The sequence below is a fragment of the Convolutriloba macropyga genome, chromosome 2 (assembly GCF_964194025.1).
Source record: "Convolutriloba macropyga chromosome 2, txConMacr16.3, whole genome shotgun sequence".
Taxonomy (NCBI): Eukaryota; Metazoa; Xenacoelomorpha; order Acoela; family Convolutidae; genus Convolutriloba; species Convolutriloba macropyga.
Window position 1 is genome coordinate 55,188,774 of NC_134469.1, and position 23,364 is coordinate 55,212,137.

Genomic DNA, 23,364 nt, shown 5'->3' on the forward strand with positions numbered 1-23,364 from the left:
GTCGTTCCTATAAGTCTTAGTTACCATCTCTAATGCTTATTGCTATTGATAGTAGCCCCTGTAGCCTCTCTAAAACAGAAGTATGTTCAACCACGAAATGCCATCAATATAAATCTTAAAAAAATGTTTTTGCACAAAAATCTTTTTTTTTCAATATCTTCTGTTATTTCAATCCCAATCATGCTTATTGGAATCAACGGCGGCTATTTTCCGGCAATCTGCCGGGTATGTTTTTTAATTGGCTTTACTTTTTGATCACGTTTTTCATTTTACATAAGTCACGATTTTCACGTTTGACTTCTACTCTGACTTACTTCACTCACTGTTTCAACTGAATATATTTTAAATTCTTTCACTCATTGAATTACATAATGAACTGAATACGGTCAAAGTCAAACGAGCAAAATCAAAGGATCAAAAGAAACAGGACAAGTATATAAAGCGCAGTCATTAAGTCTTAGTGCATCAGTTTATCTAAATTCATTAAAGCGATTGCTGGCTGGCATTATTTTTATGTTTAATAGCGTTCAATTTAAAAGCTGAATTAAGTGTAATTTTAGAATATAACAGAATATGCAGAATTTGCAAAACAAATAAAAAATGACACTCAGAAAGGTTCTGTAAATTTCTGTCTCTTATTTTTTTCTTTTTCCGTTTCTATCCGAATGTGCGTCAATCGGGTCAACCGTGGCTTTTTTCCGAAAATTTGCCGGCTATGTTATTTAAGTGTTCCATTTGTCATAGATGTTAAAATTGTAGTGCTTTATTGGTCTTATAGTATTACTAGTCTCATTTGTGTGTCATTGGGCTGTTATCGGTATTACTGTTTTTTTACGAAAACCAAAGCTGAGTAATGGTTTTCTTTAGTTTTTTAAATCGAAAATTGCTAGCATCTTTTTTTACTGGTACCATTTTTCAGAGCTGCAATCGCAATAGATAAGCGGAGCTGTTATTAGCATTTTCTTGGCTTTGTGTTTATTTCTGCGTCAATATTTTTGTTACGGGCTGATGTCATCGCTTACTTCCAGATAGCTTTTTGTTCAGCTTAAGCCAGCGCCCATGCTCAAGCCAGCACTTTTACTCTCGTACATCTCTTTGACAAGGGACAATAGCATTCTTGCTCCTTCTGTTTACAGTGTACAAGAGCCTGCTGTACCTTTCGGTCACATGAAGCTATGTTTCATGATGCTGACTGATTTGTCTAAGAGATTCAACTTTATGAATTCAACTTTTCAGATGGCTAATGGGTATTTCGAAAAGCACGAGAAGGACTTGCATCAGCTCTCCGATCAGATTTGGGATAATCCTGAATTAGCCTTCAAAGAAAAGTTTGCACATGATCTTATCACAGATTTTTTTATTGAAGCCGGAATTGGAACTGTTACCAAAAACTACATACTTGACACTGCTTTTAAAGGTATTTCTGTCATCAAATTTTTTACCACGTACAGCAATCTTAGTTTTTCTCAACCTTTAATTTTTTTCGAAAATTTTAACGATTTTTATTGTTTATGAGCTGCAGGGAAAGGAAACGGATGTTCAGTTGTTAAAACATAAATTTGAAATTTTTGCAGTTTTGTCGGAAGTTAGCCCTGTGAATATTGTCACGCGCAAGGCTAGAAAATAATCCCCCCTCTCTCAATTATAATTAAGTTAGCCTCCCTAAGCCTCAGCAAGCTACTGACAAAGCCAACCGCTCGCACCTCGAGTGCAGAGTTTCGCCCCTCCTCCCACCTCCCTCACCCGGTTATGTTTAATGTTAGCTGCACTCAACGTCCGTACTTCGTGCGGAGCAAAAAGAACAGGGTTGAAATCATTGCTTTGTTTCTTGATATTGAGTTATTAACTAATCCCAAGCTTGACTGTATCTCAACTCAATGGCTTGAGTGTTTCGAGTAAACTTTGCACAAGCTATACAAACCTTTTAACAGCTCCTGATGTATTTAGTTGAGTACGTGACTGGTAAAGAGAGGAGTGATTCAACCATAAGTGAGAGTGATTTGCCATGTGTGGCTTTCTTTAGCGAGTACGACGCTCTGCCGGGCATTGGACATGCGTGTGGGCATAACCTTATTGCAGTTGTTGGCATTGCCTCCTTCCTTAAGGTCAGAATGGTTTGATAGTTGTTTTTTAAACTGATTAGTGCGAATATATCTCTGTTGCATTCAATCACGACCTAAAAGTACAGTGAAAAGAATACAGTAACAACTACTTGACATTGTTGAATTTTTTTAATTGTTTTGAGAGCAAAATTTATGGAACCGTTTCCTTTTTTGGGAAGTGGATTCCAAGTTTATAATATTATAGAAAATCAGATTATCTTTTGTTTTTTTATCAGACTAACTTGACACGCTGGTTTCTGGTTCACCTGGTTGTTGTTGATGTTTTTAAGTTTCTTAAAAAGTCACAGTTGATTTATGATGAGAGAAATATTCTCATTTCCTCAAACCGTACCATCAGTTTGATTTAGTTGATTTCGAGACTCGATTCCGCCGCTCGGTCAGCTCGAGTGACATTATTCGGGTCTCCAGCGGAGGAGGACAAAGGTGGCAAAATACTCATGATGCGCAAGGGAAGTCTCAATAAAGTAGATTTTGCACTTATGGCACATCCTTCCGAGGTCCAGTGTTGCCTGAACGCCGTATCGCCATGCCTCACAGAAGTCGAGGCTATCTTTCACGGTTTGATCTGCCAACTTTCATTTAGATCTTCTTGTAAATGATTTTGATGCTGGTTCTCAGATATTTCATTGTTTTCAAAGGTCGGGTTAATGATAAATTACTGAGTGGAGTTAATATGATTTTCGAGTTCTGGAAGCCTCGCCAATTTTGCTTGCTAGTTTTTGCTCAAACTTCCGAACTTTGATGAAGTGATTCGTTTACCTGGTATTTGCCGTATTTTAGCTAACAAGAAATATCTGTTGGTGACATATTTTTTAATAGCGGTGAAGCGATGGTGAGACCATTATTGGTCTCATCGTGTTTTTTATTACAATCCAAAAAAATTGGATTTCATTGGGCGCAGTTTTTAACAACTTCTCCGAAGATGACTATTGGTGAAGCGTCTTTTTTGATAATTTTTGGGAGCATAATTTGAAACAGGAATTGCCGCACGTGGAAACAAAGTGTTTTGTTCAAACTCCGGAACACAATCGAAGAGGAGAGCGAAGAGGGGGTGGTTCAAGCCAAATTTTTTAAAAAAGCGAAAAAGTGAGCTGCAAAACAAATTTGGCCCAGTGAGCAAAGTTTATTGTGCACTTGTTTTTACTCTGCTTAGATATGATTTTTTGCAGCCCATCATAGGCGCTTTGACATTTTTGGTAATTTGGGTTGATTTCCAGTCTTTTATTGGGCTTTTCCTAAATTGTTTCGCAAATCTATTCCAAGTCATGTCGGCCTAATTCTTCTCTCACTGAAAACTGTTTGAATTGTAATTCAGGACTTGTCCAGCTGTTTTTCTTTATTAGTTGCTCTCAAATGAGAAGCAATTATTTTAAACGTGTGTCTTTTTTTTGCTTTACCGTTTTGCGCTTTTCATCTTTGACTTCGCCTTCTTGATTTTTGAGTGCTTTCAATTGCTCACACGACGAAATAAAGTTTGTTGTTCAAACAAAATCGATTGTTAGAGAGGGGATGACAAGGACCTGATAGCTGAGTAGTTAATACCTGCTTCGAGGTGACGGAATCGGACTCAGGGGGTTGGGGATCGAATCCTACCTTCGGGTCATGTTTTTATCCCATAGAGAAAAATGTGTCTAGGCTACAGCACCTGAATCAAATTCCGCCGCCTGTCATTCGAGAGCAATTTTTCCGACGTTAATCGGTTTATGTTTTTTGTACCCATTTCTCGAAAGTGTGACGCTTTTTTGGAATTTTAGTTCAAATCAAACTCTTTGTTACCTATGTCATGTTTAGCTGCCTGGCTCTTAGTTGTTGATTTTGGTCTTGTCCTTGAACAGGGGATCAACAGGTAAATACAAGAATGCTGCAAGTGCTCTGATGTTGTCCGTTTGTGTCCCCCACCAGTAACAGAGCGCGCGCCTTTACATAGTAATTCATCATGTAAAAATATGGAATGTACGTTGGGGGCGCAATTAAACTGCATCCTTTAGGCTGTGGGGTACCATAGACGGAAAAGATCCCAGTTCTCTTAGAGCCATACGGCTTACTGGTCTGTAAGTATATGATTCACCGAAATTGTTCATGAAACATAGATTTATGGCGTAAAGGTAGGTTCTTAGCTTTTACAGATTGAGCCGCCCCCCCTCATGCCACTCGTAACTCGCACGCTTGACCTCCCGCGCTCACAACCCCTCCCCCAACCTTCATTCTCATCCACCACTCCCTTATTTAAGATAAAGTTATCCTCCCGCAGCCGCTCAGCTAGCTACTAACAAAACCAACTGCTGGCCAGTGTCGTTTGAGAGCAATTCGATGGTTAATTGGTTATGTTTAATTGCTCAGTTTAATTTGACTTCTGCGTTACTCTTTTTGCTGTTTGTGTTGGTTTTATTTAAATGGTTTCTCAGATCCCCTCCAAGTGCGATGTAAGTCGGGTTTTGTGTTTAGTCAATGAAAATTTGTTGCATTGTAGTTGTCTTGCCAAATTGCTTGCTCCCCCTGAGACCCCCATTCCGCTCTGCGATACCTAGTTCAACCCCTAATGCTATCATTCCCAAGCCCCGGCTAGCTGGTCAATGGAGAGCAATTCTCCTGACGTTAGTTGGTTTTTAATATTGTAAAAAATGTTCAAAAATCAATGGTGTTGCTTCAAGTTGTTTTCAAGTTAGTGCCGTCAGATAGTGAGGTCAATTCCCTATTTTGAGTAGTATCCTAATTTGTGGTCATTTTTTGAATCTGCTCACATGTTTTGATGCTTTTTGAAGTCAAATTGAAGTTGAAATTTTTGGTCGCGCCGTAACAGGAAGGGAATTTGCGGTGTGGATGGATTAGTGGGAGTGGGAAAACTGTTTTTCTATAGAAGTCCGCATTCTCGGTAGTGTTTCTTTGCGCACATGCGGTAGTTGACTTCTGTACGTACCGTTTTCCAATTTTTTATTGTTTTCTAAATGGTTCTTCAAATCCATTCCAATTCACTTCTGGGTCTAGTTTTTTTAACTGGATGAAGTTTGTTCGTTTTGTAGTTCAAGACGTATCCTGTTATGTTTTTTACCATATGCAAATTGTTTGGCGCCATTTTTGTCAGCTCGTCTCAGCTATTCATTTTTAGTTGTTTAGTGCTTTTTAGCTCATTAAAATTTTGATGAAGACTTATTGATGACTTATAATGGGCTTACTAAATTTATCTAATTCTGTTTCCTGAATTTTTAAGATTTTTGGCTTGTGTTTAATAGCCGCGTCCTCAATTCCAGGCGGCTATTAAAGCGCTCCTATTTTTTTCTACAATTCAAAGAATTTGAATTGTATTGGGGCGCTGTCTTTTTTTTAAGATCTGTTCACACATTTTCATGATTTTTGAAGTCAAATTGGAGTAGTGATTTTGGTCACACGCCGAAACAGGAAGTAGAGCGAAAAAGCGAGTGGTTTTGCGGCGTAAAAATATTTCGCTCTAATTTTAAAGTAGAGTGAGAAAGCAGTGTTTGATTAAAAATTTGCTTTCTTGCTAGTGGTTTTTTGCTCACATGCGGCAATTTCACTTTGATTTTTACTGTTTTTCGTTTTTAATAGCCGCCCTCATCTTCTCAGCCGGCTATTATAGCGCTCCTATTTTTTTTTTTTACTTCGTCGAATAAAAAAATGTTTCGCTTTACCTCATTTTGCCGCCTTTTCAACATTTTGCGTGAAATCTTTTTGACTTCTCTAGGCTAGTTTCTCTCTTCTCTCATTCTGCTAAAAGTGATTTTGAACATCAGTTGCTCAGCAAAGCAATTCAAAATGAACAGAGTTAGTACAAAAATGGATGTCAGAAATCGAAACGGGATAAACCCATGATGCCCGCTATTTGAACGTCGTTCCTATAAGTCTTATTTACCATCTCTAATGCTTATTGTTATTGATAGGAGCCCCTGTAGCCTCTCTCTAAGAAACAGAAGTATGTTCAACTACGAAATGCCATCAAAATAAATCCGACTTAAAAAAATGTTTTTGTACAAAAATCTTTTTTTTTTCAATATCTTCTGTTATTTCAATCCCAATCATGCTTAATGGAATCAACGGCGGCTATTTTCCGGCAATCTGCCGGGTATGTTTTGGATTGGATTGTTTCATTCATAGTCCCTTCTAGGTCTAGTTTTTTGTTTATTCAATGAAAATTCTTTGAAATGTACGTCAGGACTTGTCGTGCTATGTTTGGTTTTTTACTTCGTCCAGCAGATTTTTGTTTCGTCTTACCCTGACTTCTTGGAATTGACTTTTTCAATGATATACCTCACTCAAAAAATTGACTTTAAGTTTTATGAACATTTACTTGTTAAAGGTCAATAGTGTGCATCTAAGTAGTGCCAAACATCTATGCCCTAATTCGTGATTATTAGAGTCTTGAGTTTTTGATTTCGAATATTAATTTTGGGATCTTCACCGTTTTTGCCCCCAGTACGTTATTCGCCCCCAGTTACAGATCACGTGCCATTACATAGTAAGTCCTTATGTAAAAATTATTGCACGTGCATCTAAGGGGTGCAAATAATATGCGCCCACTAAGCTGAGTGGGCACAAACGCAAAAGATCCTAATTTTTAAAAGCCCTATTAAGGCTTTCTCCTTAGAGCTTATGTGTCTCATAAAAACGACAGTCCAAAGCTTACCGAAAAAGTCTAGTGCTAGCGGTCTATTAAAGGACTGGTGGTCGATCTGTCTATCTAATCTCTTTAGTTGTTTAAATTCATGGAAGGCCCCAAGCGTCTAGCGCGGCTATTTTCCTGCAATTTGCCGGCTATGTTTTGAAGATCAGGTATTTTCAAACGTTCTTAGCTCATTAATTTGAAGATGGAACCGATTTCCAGTCTTCTCTGTGGTCATAATTTTTAATGTAATTTTGATTTAGAAACACTTTTAATAATTAATTTTTTGTTTCTTCTCTTCATTATTGGCTCCGAAATTTTCTGGTTTCTCTCAAAAACAAAATGTTTTTCTAGCGCAATTGGTAGCTTCTTTTGGGTGGGTTTTGTGCTGAGAGATAAAAATTTTTTGTGATTCTAAGAAACAAGTTTTTTTTGGTTGTTCCATTTTTCAACTTTTTTTTCTTCGCGTTTCAATAGCACCAATTTTGTTAGTGTCGCGCATGCGTTTGCTGACTAACCGCAATGAGTTAATATTTAAGTTTTTTGGCTACGAAAGTTGAATGAAACGTTTTTACTTTTCTCAGAAAACGCAAACGCAACCAGAAGAAGCAAACTTTGGCCAATTTTAGGGCTAATAAAGATATAGGATTGAAAATAAAATCGTCGTTCTTTTATATGAGGTTTTTTAAAATCTTCAGAACAAATTTTGTGATATTTTGTGATTTTATATCTGTTTGATTTTGGCTGACTTTGATTTTAGTTTTTATTAAATTAGTGGCGTAAGCTAATGGAGTCATTTTTTTCTTCGAATCGTATTCAAATTTTCCCGGCAATGTTTCTCCTGTTCACACGTTGATTGATTTTTGATGTCAAAATTGAGTTGCGATTTTGGGAAGGCCGAACTAGGAAGTCATTTGCGGCATACATTTTTCAACTATAATTTTTAAGCCGATTAGGAAAAAGTGATTCGAACAAAAATTGGTATAAAATTTTATATGGCTGTTCACATGCAATTCATGATCAAAACAATTCCCATTCCAGTTCGTTTTTAGTACTCGTTTTTGTTAAGTGGATCCAAACTCTCTTAACTGTTGTTCATGTAATGGTACTGCTATGTTTTTCTACTACGGTGTGTTCATTTCTTTAAATGTCATTTCGGAATGAAACTGGAACCCTGATTTTAGTGATGTTTCAGTAGAAAAGGGGCTGAAACAACAAGTTGTTTACGGCGTTAATTTTTTGTACTGGTTTTAAAGATTGAGAAGTTGTTTGAACAGATTTTCAGTTTTTTGGGGACATTATAAATCTACTCGAAGATGTCAGGATTAGGCTCCTGAGCGTGCGTGGACACCTGTAGCAGTAATTGAGTTTAAGTCAAGTGTAAAAATATCTGTGACTTTTTACCATGATTACTGTTTTTGAGCAGGCGTGACACGAGTTTGTATCTGTTTTCCACGCCCATCGTCAGTGTTGTCCACGTAACTCTTGCCCACAATTATAGTATCTAATAGCAATGTTAGCTGATCCATGTTAATTAGACCGAACTGAAAGAAAACTCGATGATTAATTGGTGATTTATTACCGAAATATCACTGGCATTATGAAATATGGATTAGAAAGACGAATAGTAGTTTTTTTAAATACCCAAATTACTCTTCATAACAGCATTAAAGTCTCTGAATTGGGTCTCAGGTAATTACCTATTGAAATCGTGCAATGTGGTTATTGGTTAATTGGCCTCATCAAAGTTGCGAATAATGGTCACTTTTTCCACTTTTGCGGAAATTTATTTTTGTTCCGTTACACTTGTCAGCAGTTAACGTATAGTTTTTAATCGTGGATACCATTGACGTTAAATGGGAATATGACGAAGTATTGCCATTGTTGTACACGAAAGGTGATAACAGACTGAATATATGCAGTTTCTGCAAAGTAATGGCAATTTTTTTGCGAGGAAATTTGAGTTCTATCTTTGCTGTTTTTTCTAAATTATCTTAATTTGTTAATTGTGTAATACCTTATTTTTTATTCATATTCAAATGCCATATAGTTGAGGTATGCATTGCTCCGTTTTTACCATCCTTGCTTTTATCAGCACAAGCATACTGTATATACTGTTTAAATATTGCCTCAAATATTGACTCTCCTCTTTCAACCAATGAGGAATGAGTAACAACGATGTTATAGATGATATTTATCTTATTAGTTACCGTAACCGAATTGTTTATATAGTAAAATGGCATTGTATTTATAACGTTAAGAAACTGTTGCCAAGAACAGTTGAATCTCATTTTGACTCTGTTTCGATTCTTTTTCAACTTAAGTGTGCTTAAGTCTTTTCAAGTTAAGTGTGCTAGATCTTGTAATCGGCAAAGTTTCATTTAGAGCTAACTTGTTGGTTCTAGTTTTGCAAAGGCAGTTCGGCTCGAATTGATCAGGATATGCAAGGCTTCTTTTAAACTGACGATTAGAAATTAGATCGCGATTTCAATGCTGGATTACGAGGTGTTTTACGAGGTGTTTTGTTGCTTAAGTCTTTTTTGTGTCATAAGATTAGCTTAAGTTTTTGTGTCACTTTGTTCATGATGAGATAATGCTGGATATATGATGAAATGGGGATACTTTTAAACTGAAAACGTTGATAACTTACATTGATCTATGCGAATTGAGACTGAAAGCTTGTCATAGTTTCTCATTAAGTACTATTATCTTCGGGGGAAAAGTTTCGCTATTTCCTTATCTCTGACTAGTAAAATCTATTGAACTCTTTACTGCTGTCCGGAATTTTGATATTTGTTCATGATGAGATAATGCTGGATATATGATGAAATGACGATAGTTTTAAACTGAAAACGATGATAACTTACATTGTTCTGCGTGAATTGAGACTAAAAGCGCTTGTCATAGTTTCTCATTAAGTACTATTATCTTCGGGGGGAAAAGTTTCGCTATTTCCATATCTGCGACTAGTAAAATCTTTTGAATTCTTTACTGCTGTTCGGAATTTTGATATTTGTTCATGATGAGATAATGCTGGATATATGATGAAGTGACGATAGTTTTAAACTGAAAACGATGATAACTTACATTGTTCTGCGCGAATTGACACTGAAAGCTTGTCATACTTTCTCATTAAGTACTATTATATTCTGGGCAATACAAATGTTGCCATTTCCATATCTGACTGTTACGGAATTTTGATATTTGTTCCGTTTTAAAGATAGAACTCAGTTTTGAAAGGAATCTTGTTATTGTTGCAGCTGAGTGCTCTCAGTGATTCTAGATATCGGTTTAACGAAACTGCATTGTTTTGACCTCTTGTGACAACTAAAAAATCACAGTTGTAGTTTTACAGCTGTGTATTAGAGGTATTGTAGTCGAGTGTAGAAAATGTAGCCATAAAAGCAACATCATATGTCAAAATTTTTGAGTTCAGAAATGTCAAGTTCGTACTTTTTACATGTCCGATTTCATTTTGATTAGTACCACCGATCTCTTATGACTGAATTTCACCATATTCTTATATATGACCTCTAAGACTATATAATCCACACCCTTTAGCTCACCTGGTACCTGGACCAACATGACTTTCTAATACGCGTGATTCTTCTGGGATCTCCTGCAGAAGAGGGAGGAGGAGGAAAAATCTACTTGTTACGCGAGGGTGCTCTAACTGGAGTAGACTTAGCCATGATGTCTCACCCCGCTTCGACAACCCTGTGTCTGAATGCTATCAATCAAGCGAGAACTCAGTTGCAAGCTACATTCATTGGTTTTTATGCACTGAGCTCACATATTGCCTTCTCTTCATCTTAATACTTTTTGTTGACTCCAGGATTTCACGGATTGGATCGCCAAATACACCAAAGCATGTTAAGAGGGCGTAGGATATTAGGCAAAAAATCGATTAGGCGAAGCCATTTTTGGCAGCCATTAGGCAAAAATTTTGAACTAACGTTTCGTGGATATTAGGCGAAAACAAATTAAAACACTTAAAGACGGTACTTCAAAATCTCTTGACGCTGTAAGACACTCGAATATCCCTAAAAATTGTATTTACATTATAGCAGCAAAGAAAAACAATCAACGTATATTGCAGCAATTCAGTTTAGGTCCATCGGGCAACTTTTTATGGAATCTCCTCACACACCTATATTCTCATAGCTCTAGCTATTCAGAATAAAGCAATGGAAACTATCATGTTCTCCACTTTTTCAGTCACAACATTTGAAATTCATATCAAAGTCATTTGCCCAGACGTGGAGAAATAAGATTGAACAGATAATACATTTTACATGCACTTTACTAACTCGCTTGCATGTCAAAATAATTGCTATAGGGACACTTGGGTGCTTTACTGAGTCAAGAGGTACCGCCTTTAAGTGTTTTAATTCTTTTTTTTTGCCTAATGTCCAAAAAATACATTTTCAATGTTTTCGACTAATGACTACAAAAATTTGTTTTGCCTAATCGAACTTTTGACTATAAGCCGAACTCGCATGTGAAGATATCCCACGCAATCGAAATGAATAGAAATTAGAAATCAAATCATGCTAATCAAGAATTCAATTAATAAATTGGAAATAAAAAACAAACTGAAGCTTCAACGCCCATGACTTTTCATGTTTCGAAATAAGCGCCTAACATCTGCTTGTCTTTTCATTTTTGCCCATATTTCGATTCTGTCCACAGCACATACTAACGAAACGTTCAAATATCTTGACAATATCGCTGCTAACTTTCATAATGATAGAGCTTTTTTCCCGTTGAATCTTGTTGATTATTATGGAGACTAGACAGGCGCAACTACTGTGAAAATGGAGAAGTACTGGATTTGAAGCAGTATCCTGTACGTTCAAGCCTAGAGTGCTAACCATTACGGCACCTGGTCTTAAGTTTTCTAACTTGGTTATCTGTTGTAATCCGTTCTCTTGTTCTTTCTTTGTCATCCTCAAGGCTTCATCTCTCTAGCCAGTTTAGGTTGAGCGGGTAGAACTTCTTCTCAGGCTTATCTTATGCATAATTTACGTTTGGCGATTCGTTTTCAATCTACTAACAATGATTGTTTTCCACAATTATCTGCTTAACTATTCTTTTTGACCCGAGTTGTTCGCGTGTGAACTCGCCTGTCCCGCGAACTAAAGTCTATCTGCAAAATTTAGCCGTCTGACACTCTCAATTGTGAATGCGTACCAATTCGGGTCGTGTTGTTGGGGACACAGGAAGAGGAGAGTAGAGGTGTTAAAATTATTTTAATAGATGTTTGGGGGGGGGGGGGGGCTGTAGGACGTAGATTTGCTTTGATAGCTCACTCTTCATCCAGAAAATTGCTCATTCGCACCTTCGCTTATGCAGTTGAACACAAAGCTGTCAACGTTAATTTAATTTTTTAATAGCCGCCCTCATCTTCTCAGCCGGCTATTATAGCGCTCCTATTTTTACGACTCGAAGAGGAGTATTGGCTTTCTTAAGGTTTTTTTTTTACCGGAAGTACGATTCGTTCAGACGATGTTTTGACCTAAAAGCGAAAGCGAGTAAAATTGCAGTGTGAGCTATTTTTTCTGAGCGAGAGAAGTTTTTTGATCATGCGCTGCGTTTAGTCAATGACTTTTTGGCTTTGAAAAGTTGAAAAGTAGTTTTTGACTGAATGGCACATAAAGATAACCGTTTTTAGCCGTTTTTTCGTCTAAGTGGCCTAGTTTTTTTTGCTTGTAACTTAGTTTTTTGTGGAATTAATAGTTCTTCGATGCTATATTGAAATGTAAACCTCGGAAATTGATACCACAGTGCTTTTAAGAGCCTGAAAAAGCTTTTGAAGTTCAAAATTGGCACATATTTCTTGATTTTTTGTTAATTTTTGGCCTTTTCTTTAATTTCTTCATTTTTGAATCTTCCAGCCGTCTTTTTGTCAAAAATCAGTTATTATGGCAACTTCCCTTTGATAAATCATATACTCAAGTCCTCTTTTGACCTCGATGTAATTTTGTTTCTTAAAATTGTACATATGCTAATCCTCTTTTGGTAGCTTTTTTTTCAATTTTTCTCAGTTTTTTGTTCGAATTTTGGTTTTAATTACTAGAAATAGCCTTTTTGTGCAACATGAGGGACTTTAATTTCGTTTCAATAAAAATCAACCACTTTTGGCGTTAATTTTTTGAAAAACAGTGAAAAATTTTTTCATAAATGCAGTCTCAAAAATATCGGCAATTTTTTTGCAAAATGTTTCCATGTTTCTTATGTTTGAATTCTGCTTTTTCTTTTTTTGTTCTTTTCAGGAGGATGGATCTTTGTCTCGGATGGCTCGTCGTATTTTCTATGTCTCGAATGCTGAACAATGAAATGTATTCCTTTTTCTTGATTTTTGTTTAAATTTTATTTTTAGCTTTCAAAAATCGAGAATTAGTCTTTTTGTTACGCTATTCCTTGCATTGTGTCCATATTCTTGACATGCTAGTTTGTATCTTTCTAGCTTTGTTCTGGCACCTATTTTTTAATTCGTTACATCGATTTTTCAGTTGTTGAAAAAATGAATGATTTCCAGCTTTTTCTTAGATTTTCGTCATTTCTTTGGTTTGCAATTATTTCATTCAACTTAAGGCTAGTACTAAGAGTATCGAGAGTTTATTAAAAAGCCTTTGCCAAAATTTCTATTACTGTTCATTGCATTTTTTCCCGACCTTGGTATTGTTTTTAAACGATTTTTGGCCCACAAAAATTTTATTCTGTTGCTTATGTCTTTCCTATGTCTAATTTAATTTTTGAATTAATATGAAGTCATGTCTAGAATATTTACAACAAGAAAGAAATATGTGCTGTTTTTGTCTTAATTGCAGTGATTTGAAATCGAGTTGTATTCGTCTTCTGTTTCTTGAATTTGAGCATTCTTTTTCGAAAAATTTAACTTTGTTTCTAAGTTTTTTTTATTATCATCCGTTTGCTTTCGCAATCTTTTTGAGATTAGAATCACGAATTATTGAAGGGTAATTGATAGCCCTATCAGTCTTCTATCAGTTTTTTGACCATCCTAATTGTTTCGGACTTTTTAATGTTACCAAACGTTTTCAGTAATATAAAATTTTGCTGCATTTTGTTTCTCTTGGTGACACTGGTTCAATTTTCACCAATTTTTAAATCAGGCCTGGAGGGTATTTAGTTAATGTTTTAGTACAAAAGGTAATGACCTCATCTGCCTTGACGGTTTTTTGGGTAGTCTTGAGGCTTCGAGTCGCTTCCGGATTTCCGGCTATGTTTTTTTTACTTCGTCGAACTTTTTTTCGCTTTACCATTTTGCCGCCTTTTCAGCATTTTGCGTGAAATCTTTTTTGACTTCTCTAGACTAGTTTTTCTCTTCTCTCATTCTGCTAAAAGTGAATTTGAACATCAGTTGCTCAGCAAAGCAATTCAAAATGAACAGAGTCAGGATAAAAAATTGAAGTCAGAAATAGAAACGGGATAAACCCATAAAGCCCAATTTTAGATGCCCGCTATTTGAGGTTCGTTCCTATAAGTCTTAGTTACCATCTCTTATGCTTAATGGTATTGATGGTAGCCCCTGTAGCCTCTCTCTAAGAAACAGAAATATGTTCAACTACGAAATGCATCAAAATAAATCGGACTTAAAAATGTTTTTGTACAAAAATCTTTTTTTTTTCAATATCTTCTATTCTTTCAACCCCAATCATGCTTATTGGAATCAACGGCTGCTATTTTCCGGCAATCTGCTGGGTATGTTATCGAATTGTTCTCGAAATGAAAGCTTGATTTTTTTAGAAATTGTTTTTGATCAAATATTGAACTTCGATTGGTTTGTGCCTTGCTTCGTACCTTTTTTCCCAAGGCAAGGTTTCAAGCACCTGGTGCTCTCATTTTTGAACTTATATGTCAGTTGAGAACTACTGGCTGTTGGCGCGGAAAATTGTAACTGTTCTCTGTGTTAAAACATTAAACCACTAATTTTAGTTAATCTCTCTTCAAAGTCGCGATGCTTCAGCATCTTTGCGTTCACCATTATCAACTGGTTTTTAAAGACTTGTTTTTGTTGAGTGATTTTTGGTCTTCAAAATTTTCTTGTTCAATTGGAAAATGATTTTAAATTGTTAGAATGAATAGGTAATATAATAAATGCAGTGAAAACTTATCGTTGTTCTAGCTGTGTTCGTCTTTGAAAGCAACTGGTACCCCTGCCAGGGTGATTCTTCTGGGCTCTCCAGCGGAGGAGGGGGGTGGTGGGAAAATTAAGATGATGAATAATGAGGCTCTAAGTGGGGTGGATTTTTCCCTGATGGGTCATCCGTCTGCTCTTAACTGCTGCACGTCTACCATTACACAGGCAATGGAAGAAAAGAGAGCCACCTTTCACGGTTAATACTTTGAAATATCCTGGCTTTATATGCGTATGCTTTTAATAGATGCCAAGCGATAGCTTGGATCATTATTGGCCTTCTCTTGGTTAGTTTTGATTCAAAGAATTTGAATTTTATCGGGGCGCTATTTGTTTTTTGACTCGAATGGTGAAACGTCTTCTTAAAACTCAGCATTGGAGGCAAACGAAATCTAAGATAAATACGGGATGAACCCATAAAGCCCAGTTTTTGATGCCCGCTTTTTTAACTTAGTTCTTATTAGTCTAAGTTACTATCTGTAATGCTTTTTGGTATTGATAGTAGACCCTGCATCCTCTCACTGAGAAACAGAAGTATGCCCCACTACAAAATATCAGAATAGTTCGCACTTTAGCGATGTTTTCGTACAAAAATCATTTTTTTTTTCATTTTTCCTGTTCTTTCAATCCCAATGGGGGGTAATGGGAATCAATTCCGGTCATTTTCCGTCAATCTGGCGTGTATGTTTTAAATCCTAGTTTCTGTGGCAGTCAACAGATGCCAGAGAGGCTTTATTCGATATACGAATAGTATCATTTTAATATATTTGATGTAAAGATTGCCTTCTATCGTCGAATTGTGCTCCTATTGAATGAAACGTTTACCGTATATCTCTTTTTGTTCCGACCCTCTTGAAGGGGGAGGAACTATATACTCAAATGGGTTTTTTTTGTTCAGTCAATTTTCGCCAATCGATATATTCATCGTAGAGAGTTGAGACTGGTATCATTAGAAAGCTCGTCCAGCGTAGAATATGGAATTAAAAAGATTTTTTTTTCGTTTTCTACAGGGAGTTATCGATGTTTAAACTTCTGAGAAAAGTAGAGTGAATTCACGTTGTTTTTATTCACATTTTCTGGAATTTTTCCTAAATTTTCGTCAATTTTGCTAAATTTTGTCAAAATTTTTAAGAATAGTGTCGTTGATTTTATTTTTAAAGACGAACAAGCATTCTTGATTGTGTTGATTTAATTTTTTTCGTCGAAAATTCTGAATAAACATTTCAAAATTCAGCCTTTTTCATCAAAAACTTTGATCAAATTTGCCGAGAGTACACCCCCAAACAACACTCATAAAATCTTTGTAGACTCAGAGTGGGGCTATTCCTACTTCAGAGTCCGCTGAGAGTGCTCTGTAGTTAAAACTTCGCCGTTTTTTGATAAATTTACTCGTTGATTATTAAAAAATGCAGAATTTATTTTTGAGTTTTCAACTAACAAATTATCTATATCTACAATTTTCAAAAAATCAATTGTTCCTAACGGACAATAAGCATTAGCAGGGCGAGTTTTGGGCCGTTCTTGGACTGTTACAGTCCAAAAAAATCGGGTTGTAATCAGTCGGTCTTTTTTTGAAAAAAAAAGACATTTTTTTAATAATAAAGAACAGAACATATCAAATCAAAGCCGAGGAGTGATAGGTCTAATTCGCTTTCTAAGCAGCTCCAAGCTAATGCATTTAGTTTTTTACTTGAAAGTTTATGGTCGTATCGTTTTCTAAAAATAATTGATTTTTCAAAAAATAATGGCTTAAATAACGAATCCACTATTTTTTTCTTAGTTTGTTCAACTTGTAGCTTAGTGTCAGTAAAGAAAAAACGCTTCTTCTTTCTAATGATTTAAAATTTAGTCTCGGTTGCGTTTTTAAGCCTGCAGTTATTGTTTTCTGGCTTTGATACTACTAGATTTCAGATTTTTTTATTTTGATATTTGGCAGTTTTTCACGTTTTCTAGTTTTGTCACATTATCACATTATTGACAGTTGTCATATCACATTATTAGCGTTAAAAGTAAGGCACAATTGAACATATTAAAATCCTGAAAGATATAGATTATCGTTTTAACGGCCTCGACATCTCTTTCTTGAAGAAATGAATTGAATTTTTTAAATTGGTCTTTAACTGTCATTTTTACTTTGTCGTTCGTTTCAGTCGTTTGAAATTTCCTGTATAGTGATAGATTTCATTGGCTTTTCATGGAAGAATAGAAGAACCGATATTCTGATATTAGTAGATAGCTGATGGCTTCCATGACTTTGAAATCAATCGTTTTCCAAAAATAAAAAAAAAATTTAACTTCGCAATTTTGTTCTTTTAATTTTTCTTTTTGTTACCTAATCTCCATAGTTAATTACTGGTCAAATATGACATTATGGGTGTCAAAAGAACGAAAGGGATTGGTGTCCCAAAATACTTTTTTAAAGATTTCGTTATGACTTCACTGGCTTCATAATCTCCATAGTTAATTACTGGTCAAATATGACATTACGGGTGTCAAAAGAACGAAAGGGATTGGTGTCCCAAAATACTTTTTTAAAGATTTCGTTATGACTTCACTGGCTTCGACAACGGTTTTTCACGTAAAAAAGTAAATTAATTTGATTTTTGTCATATTTGGCGTTCTTTTTGTAGACGCAAGAAATATTCTGGATAATTGCAGATGTCAAGGGCTTTTTTTGCATGAATAAACGACCCTATTTAAATGGTTCTTTTTGTAATTAACATCTTTCATGACTTTGGATGTAATTTTGTTTCGAAAAAAGTCAAAAGTATTACATGCTTTTGCCCTTCGCTTTTTGTCTACTTTTTAACTAGTCTCACTAATGAATGGCCACATACTACTTTATCGCTGTTTGAGGAGGGCGCAATCGAATATATTTTGAGGGCCAAAATATGGCTTGATGGTTTTGACAGCGTTTTCTGGCAAGTTGCAATTGAAATTTTGTTTGTTTTTTTTGTTGTTCTTTTTAGCAGCTTAAAAAAAGTGAATAAGGACAGATCCTAATGCCCTTCTATAGAAGAATTGGTAATCGTAAATTTTTTGTATATTTTACTTGATTCCTAATGGTTTTCAATACTCTGAAGTTAATTGTTTCAAAAAAATAAGTTAATTTTTTAACTTTACTGTTTTTGTTCTTTTTTGTCTAATTGTTACCAAACCTTTTTATGGACTGGTCCCATATGTTTTCTGGTGAATTATAAGTTATTTTGTTTAGTTTTAGGTTTATCTGACGGTATGTTGATTTTGTTATTAACTTTCGTTTTTTAAAACGGACAAGTTTTTTGATGTAATTAATGTTTGTTGTTGTTGTTGTTTGATTTTGCTGTTCGTCTTGTCTCGCTTTCTTAATATTGGCATATCACAGCAATCTAATGCATCAATTTTTACTCCACTGAGTTATTTGCTTTGGAGGCTATCTTATTGTTCAATCACAATTTTTTTGAAAAAGACTTGGGCTTTTTTGGGTTTTTTGGGATTCCCAAAAAAAATTTTGGGTTTTTCTATCTGTTCCTCATTTGGTAGACAATTATGCCAAAATTGTGGATGAGCGGGGTCGGAACCTTATGTGCCATCGCACATTACCGAGCCGCCTTGTCAATCCTCTACCTTCAAATATGAACTTTTAAACAATGTTTTGAATTTCTAATTTTGTAGCCAGAATGCTGCAATGATATTTGCACGACACAAGCGAGCTGATAAAAAATGAGACAAAATTTTGGCTTGGTTAGGATATATTTAGCTCACTAGTTTGTTTTTATTCAACAAAGGGTTCGAATGCACGGCAAAATTGAGGGAACTACGACTTCGTGTTTTTGCTTTCTTTGAATTCATCAAGTTCATTTGGTCATATGTAAATTTTATCGTAAATTTTAGCTGAGGCAATCATGTTTTTAATTGATTTCAAACGAAATTTGTGGCAATAATGTTAGTCATTTGGTCTTTTTTGTGATTTTTGGTTTGATCGAGTTTTGTCTGACCCTTTTAACTTTTCGTCCTCAAAAACGGAATAAATAGGTAAAGCTTAGAGGGCACCAATTGACTGAACAGCTCTCCTAGAACGCCTTACTAGTCTCTAAGTATGCGATTCACCAAAAATGGTTTGAGGAGAGGTTTTTGTGGTGTATAGAGCTGTTCTTATCCTTAAAAATTTGACCTCCCCAACACTCATCCCGTCGATGTCCACCCTCCTCCACCTTCTGATTTGAATCCTCCCACCGTCCAGCAGACCCAATCCTCCCACATGGCTTGACCATTCTCCCTCCCCCCCCCCAATCCCTAAGGCCCACCTGGCTACTACCAAAGCCGACAGCTCGGCGGTCGTTTGACAGCCATTCGCTCAACGCTAGTGGGTTATCTTTACATGTTTTCAATTGTTTGTAGGGGTCCCTATATAGAATTATTATTGGATTGAAATGTGACTTTTAGTCCGAGGGAAACTATGAGAAGTATAACATACAATTAGACATGATTTTTTGTTACCGATCCATTTTAGATTATTTTAATAGACTCTTAGCTTAAGGTACTGTTTTAATAGAGATTTTTGCTCTTACGGCTACAATTAGCTGATGTAAAGCGCAAGTATGTCTATCAATTTAATGGTTGTTTAGACCTTTTTAATTGCGCTCGAATGCAGTTTAGGGCAATTATAGGGCAACTTGTGCGTAACCTTTTTATGGAAATTTTTTGTTCACCGTTTTGTCTCATTGCTCTCAAAACGAAGTACATTAGTCCTTCGGTATTTTTCATGCGACTTTTCGTTTGCCCAATTTTTGTCTGACCCTTTTGACTTTTCGACCTCAAAAACGGGTTAAGTCTGGATTGCATTAAAGTCTCGCTCAGCCTTATGGCTCACTATTCTAAGTATTTCAGTTGATTCACTAAAGCAATATGAGACATAAGTCATAGAGTTTGACCTCTGCCTCTTTATCTTTCTCAAACGAACTAAAGCTACCCTTCCTAAGCCGCAGCTAGCTTCTCACGAAGCCAACCGCACTCAAGTCGTTTGAGAGCAATTGGCCCGATATTACTCGGTTATATTCAGCAATATTCTTCCAATTGCATTTCTCGGGTAACTATCTCAAGCTTGACTTCTGGATTTTTGTGTGACCTAAATTGCTCTTATTCAGAAATTAAGTCTGTTGCTAAAACAAAAGCGATTGTAAGATAAGCTGGCTTAAGTACCCCTGATAGGCAAGAGGTATGGTGTGTGATTCACACACCAATGATTAATAGTTCGATCCCCTGCCTGCGAAGCTGTCTGTGTGAGAATGAGCTCATATGTAACCATAGATTCAGGTTGGCCATAGCCTGACGAATGATGGCTGCAATGATGGCACCAGGTGAAAGTCTCAGACCTAAAAAAATGGCCATACTAACCAAAAAATGCATGCATGCTCAGAAAATGAACAGTCTGAGATGTAAGGAATAATTGAAAAATGACAGCTGAGAAACGGATACTGTTATTTCACTGCAGACCTAAAGCCCAATGTTGCTCCGCTTTGATTACGAAGAAACAAAATAAGACTGTTAATGGACTGCAGAATAAAAGCCTAATGCTGCTTCGCTGCGAATACGCAGAAACAAAATGATCTATTATTAATAGCCGCCGTCGGCCTCTCAAACGGCTCTTATTTAGGCGCTCTCCTTTTTTTTACAATTCAAAGAATTTGAATTTTATTGGGGCGCTGTCTTTTTTAAGATCTGTTCACAAATTTTCATGATTTTGTTCTCACATTCCAAGTCAAATTGGAGTAGTGATTTTGTTCACGTCGAAACAGCAAGTAGAGCAAAGAAGCGAGTGATTTTGCGGCTTGAAATTTTTTCACTCTAATTTTAAAGTAGAGTGAGAAAACAGTGTTTGAACTAAAATTTGCTTTCTCGCTAGTGGTTTTTTGTTCACATGAGGCAGTTTCACTTTGATTTTACTGTTTTTTCTATTTTTTGAATCGCATTTTTTCTAAATGATTTTTCCAATCCATTCATAGTTCATTCTGGGCCTCGTTTTTTGGCTGAGCCAAATTTTCGTTTTCTCGCTAGTAGTTTTTTGTTCACATGAAGCAGTTTCACTTTGATTTTAACCGTTTTTCTATTTTTTGGATCGCATTTTTTTCTCAATGATTTTTTCAATCCATTCATAGTTCATTCTAGGCCTAGTGTTTTGGTTGAACCAAATTTTGTTTTTCTCGCTAGTGGTTTTTTGTTCACATGCGGCGTTTTGACATTGATTTTCTGATTTTTTTTTATTTTTTTATCTGACTTTTAAAATTTTTTTTTTCCCATTTCACTCATAGTCTGTTCTTGGCTGCAATGATGGCAACAGGTGAAAGTCTCAGACCTAAAAAAAGTTGGCCATACTAACCAAAAAATGCATGCATTCTCAGAAAATGAACAGTCTGAGATGTGGGGATTAATCAGAAAATGACAGCTGAGAAACGGATACTGTTAATTCACTGCAGACGTAAAGCCAAAAGCTGCTCCGCTTCGGTTACGAAGAAACAAAATAAGACTGTTAATGGACTGCAGAATAAAAGCCTAATGCTGCTTCGCTGCGAATACGCAGAAACAAAATGATCTATTATTAATAGCCGCCGTCAGCCTCTCAAACGGCTATTATTTAGGCGCTCTCCTTTGTTTACAATTCAAAGAATTTGAATTTTATTGGGGCGCTGTCTTTAAGATCTGTTCACACATTTTTATGATTTTGTTCTCACAGTCCAAGTCAAATTGGAGTAGTGATTTTTTTCACGTCGAAACAGCAAGTAGAGCGAAGAAGCGAGTGATTTTGCGGCTTGAAATTTTTTCACTCTATTTTTAAAGTAGATTGAGAAAACGGTGTTTGAACAAAAATTTGCTTTCTCGCTAGTGGTTTTTTTGTTCACATGAGGCAGTTTCACTTTGATTTTACTGTTTTTTCTATTTTTTGAATCGCATTTTCTTTCTATGGTTTTTCCAATCGATTCATAGTTCATTCTAGGCCAACTTTTTGGTTGAGTCAAATTTTGGTTTTCTCGGTAGTGGTTTTTTGTTCAAATGAAGCAGTTTCACTTTGATTTTTACGGTTTTTCTATTTTTTGAATCGCATTTTTTTTCTAAATGATTTTTTCAATCCATTCATAGTTCATTCTAGGCCTAGTGTTTTGGTTGAACAAAATTTTCCTTTTCTCGCTAGTGGTTTTTTGTTCACATGCGGCGTTTTGACATTGATTTTCTGTTTTTTTTTAAATTTGGTTTTTTAGAAGTGTTTTTTCCCCATTTCACTCATAGTCCGTTCTAGGTCTAGTTTTTTTTTGTTTAGTCAATGGAAATTTCTACATTAGTCACAATTTTCGCGTTTGACTTCTGACTTACTTCACTCACTGTTTCAACTAAATTTAACTGGATTTTAAATTCTTTCATGCATTGAATTACGCAATATAGTGAATACGGTCAAAGTCAAAAGAGCAAAATGGAAAGAGACAGGATAAACCGATAAAGCCCGGTCATTAAGAATTAGGTTATCAAAGATCGAGTATTTGCTATCTGATATCGGTATTAAGCTTGTTATTTTTCAGTTTAGAGGCTGAATTAAGTATAGTTTTAGAATCGGAATGAAACTGCAACCCGAATTAGAACACTTTTTGACACTGAAAAAAATAGAAAAAAAATTCGGTCAGTTTCTCTTTTTCTGTTTCAATCCCGATGTTCATCAAGCGCGTCAACGGCGGCTATTTTCCGGCAATATGCCGGTTATGTTTATTTATATCACCGAGTGGTCAATCTTGCAGGGTTTTACGCCGGTGGTCGGGGATCGGACGCCCCTTGGTCGGAATTTTTTGCATCCATCAATCTAGGCTGCAGCCCCCTCTCAATTCAATTGCACCGCCTTTCATTAGGGAGTAGTTTGTCCGTTGCTAGTCGATTTATTTTCCTATTTAGGTAAGAATGCGCATGGGACGACGCCCTGGATGGGTAACAATGCCCTGGATGCTGCAGTGCTAGCGTATAACAATATCAACACTCTTAGACATTGGATGCATCCCTCCATGAGGGCGCATGGTACGTTTTCATAGTCAAACCATTTAAGGTCATAAAGTGTTGTTGCTTAAACAGTATAATATAAAGTATATGAGGTCTCTCAGACGAAGTTTGCAGCAATTCTATTAGTCCTACTGTCTTTATTAATGTGATTTTTCGCTTGATCCATTTTTCGGCAGGCCATTTAACGTTTCGTCCTCGAAACGGATTACATGTAAAGCCTGGAGAGTGTTAAGTCACCGAGCCACTCGTAGACCCTTAGTTGGCGCTAAGAGTATGGATTAACGAGAGAGCCAAATAACCAAGTTTGAAAAATACTTTTACGTGCGACATTTTCTAAGCATTTTTCAGTTTGAGCTCTCAAGTCCTGAACCAAATGTTAATTTTTCTCTTATTTAAATAATAATTTCAAAAGTGTCAGCAATTCTGGTTGCTTAAGCATTTTTTAGACT

The 23,364-nt window shown here is 36.0% G+C and overlaps 1 protein-coding gene across 3 annotated transcripts in view; it reads left to right on the plus strand.

Moving 5' to 3' along the window:
• The first annotated feature begins 1,146 nt into the window (after window positions 1-1,146).
• The window catches only part of LOC142334510 (peptidase M20 domain-containing protein 2-like), a 41,941-nt gene continuing 19,723 nt past the window's right edge, over window positions 1,147-23,364 (plus strand). Inside the window, exons 1-4 of one of the 3 annotated variants that reach the window (XM_075382603.1) lie at window positions 1,147-1,417; window positions 1,948-2,105; window positions 2,471-2,681; window positions 22,814-22,933. In XM_075382603.1, the coding sequence (XP_075238718.1) occupies window positions 1,168-1,417; window positions 1,948-2,105; window positions 2,471-2,681; window positions 22,814-22,933 (739 nt within the window). In that variant the 5' untranslated portion in view covers window positions 1,147-1,167. Of the gene's footprint in view, window positions 1,418-1,947; window positions 2,106-2,470; window positions 2,682-10,299; window positions 10,511-14,887; window positions 15,099-22,813; window positions 22,934-23,364 lie in introns of all 3 variants that reach the window. The other 2 variants (XM_075382604.1, XM_075382602.1) reach the window with 2 other exon arrangements.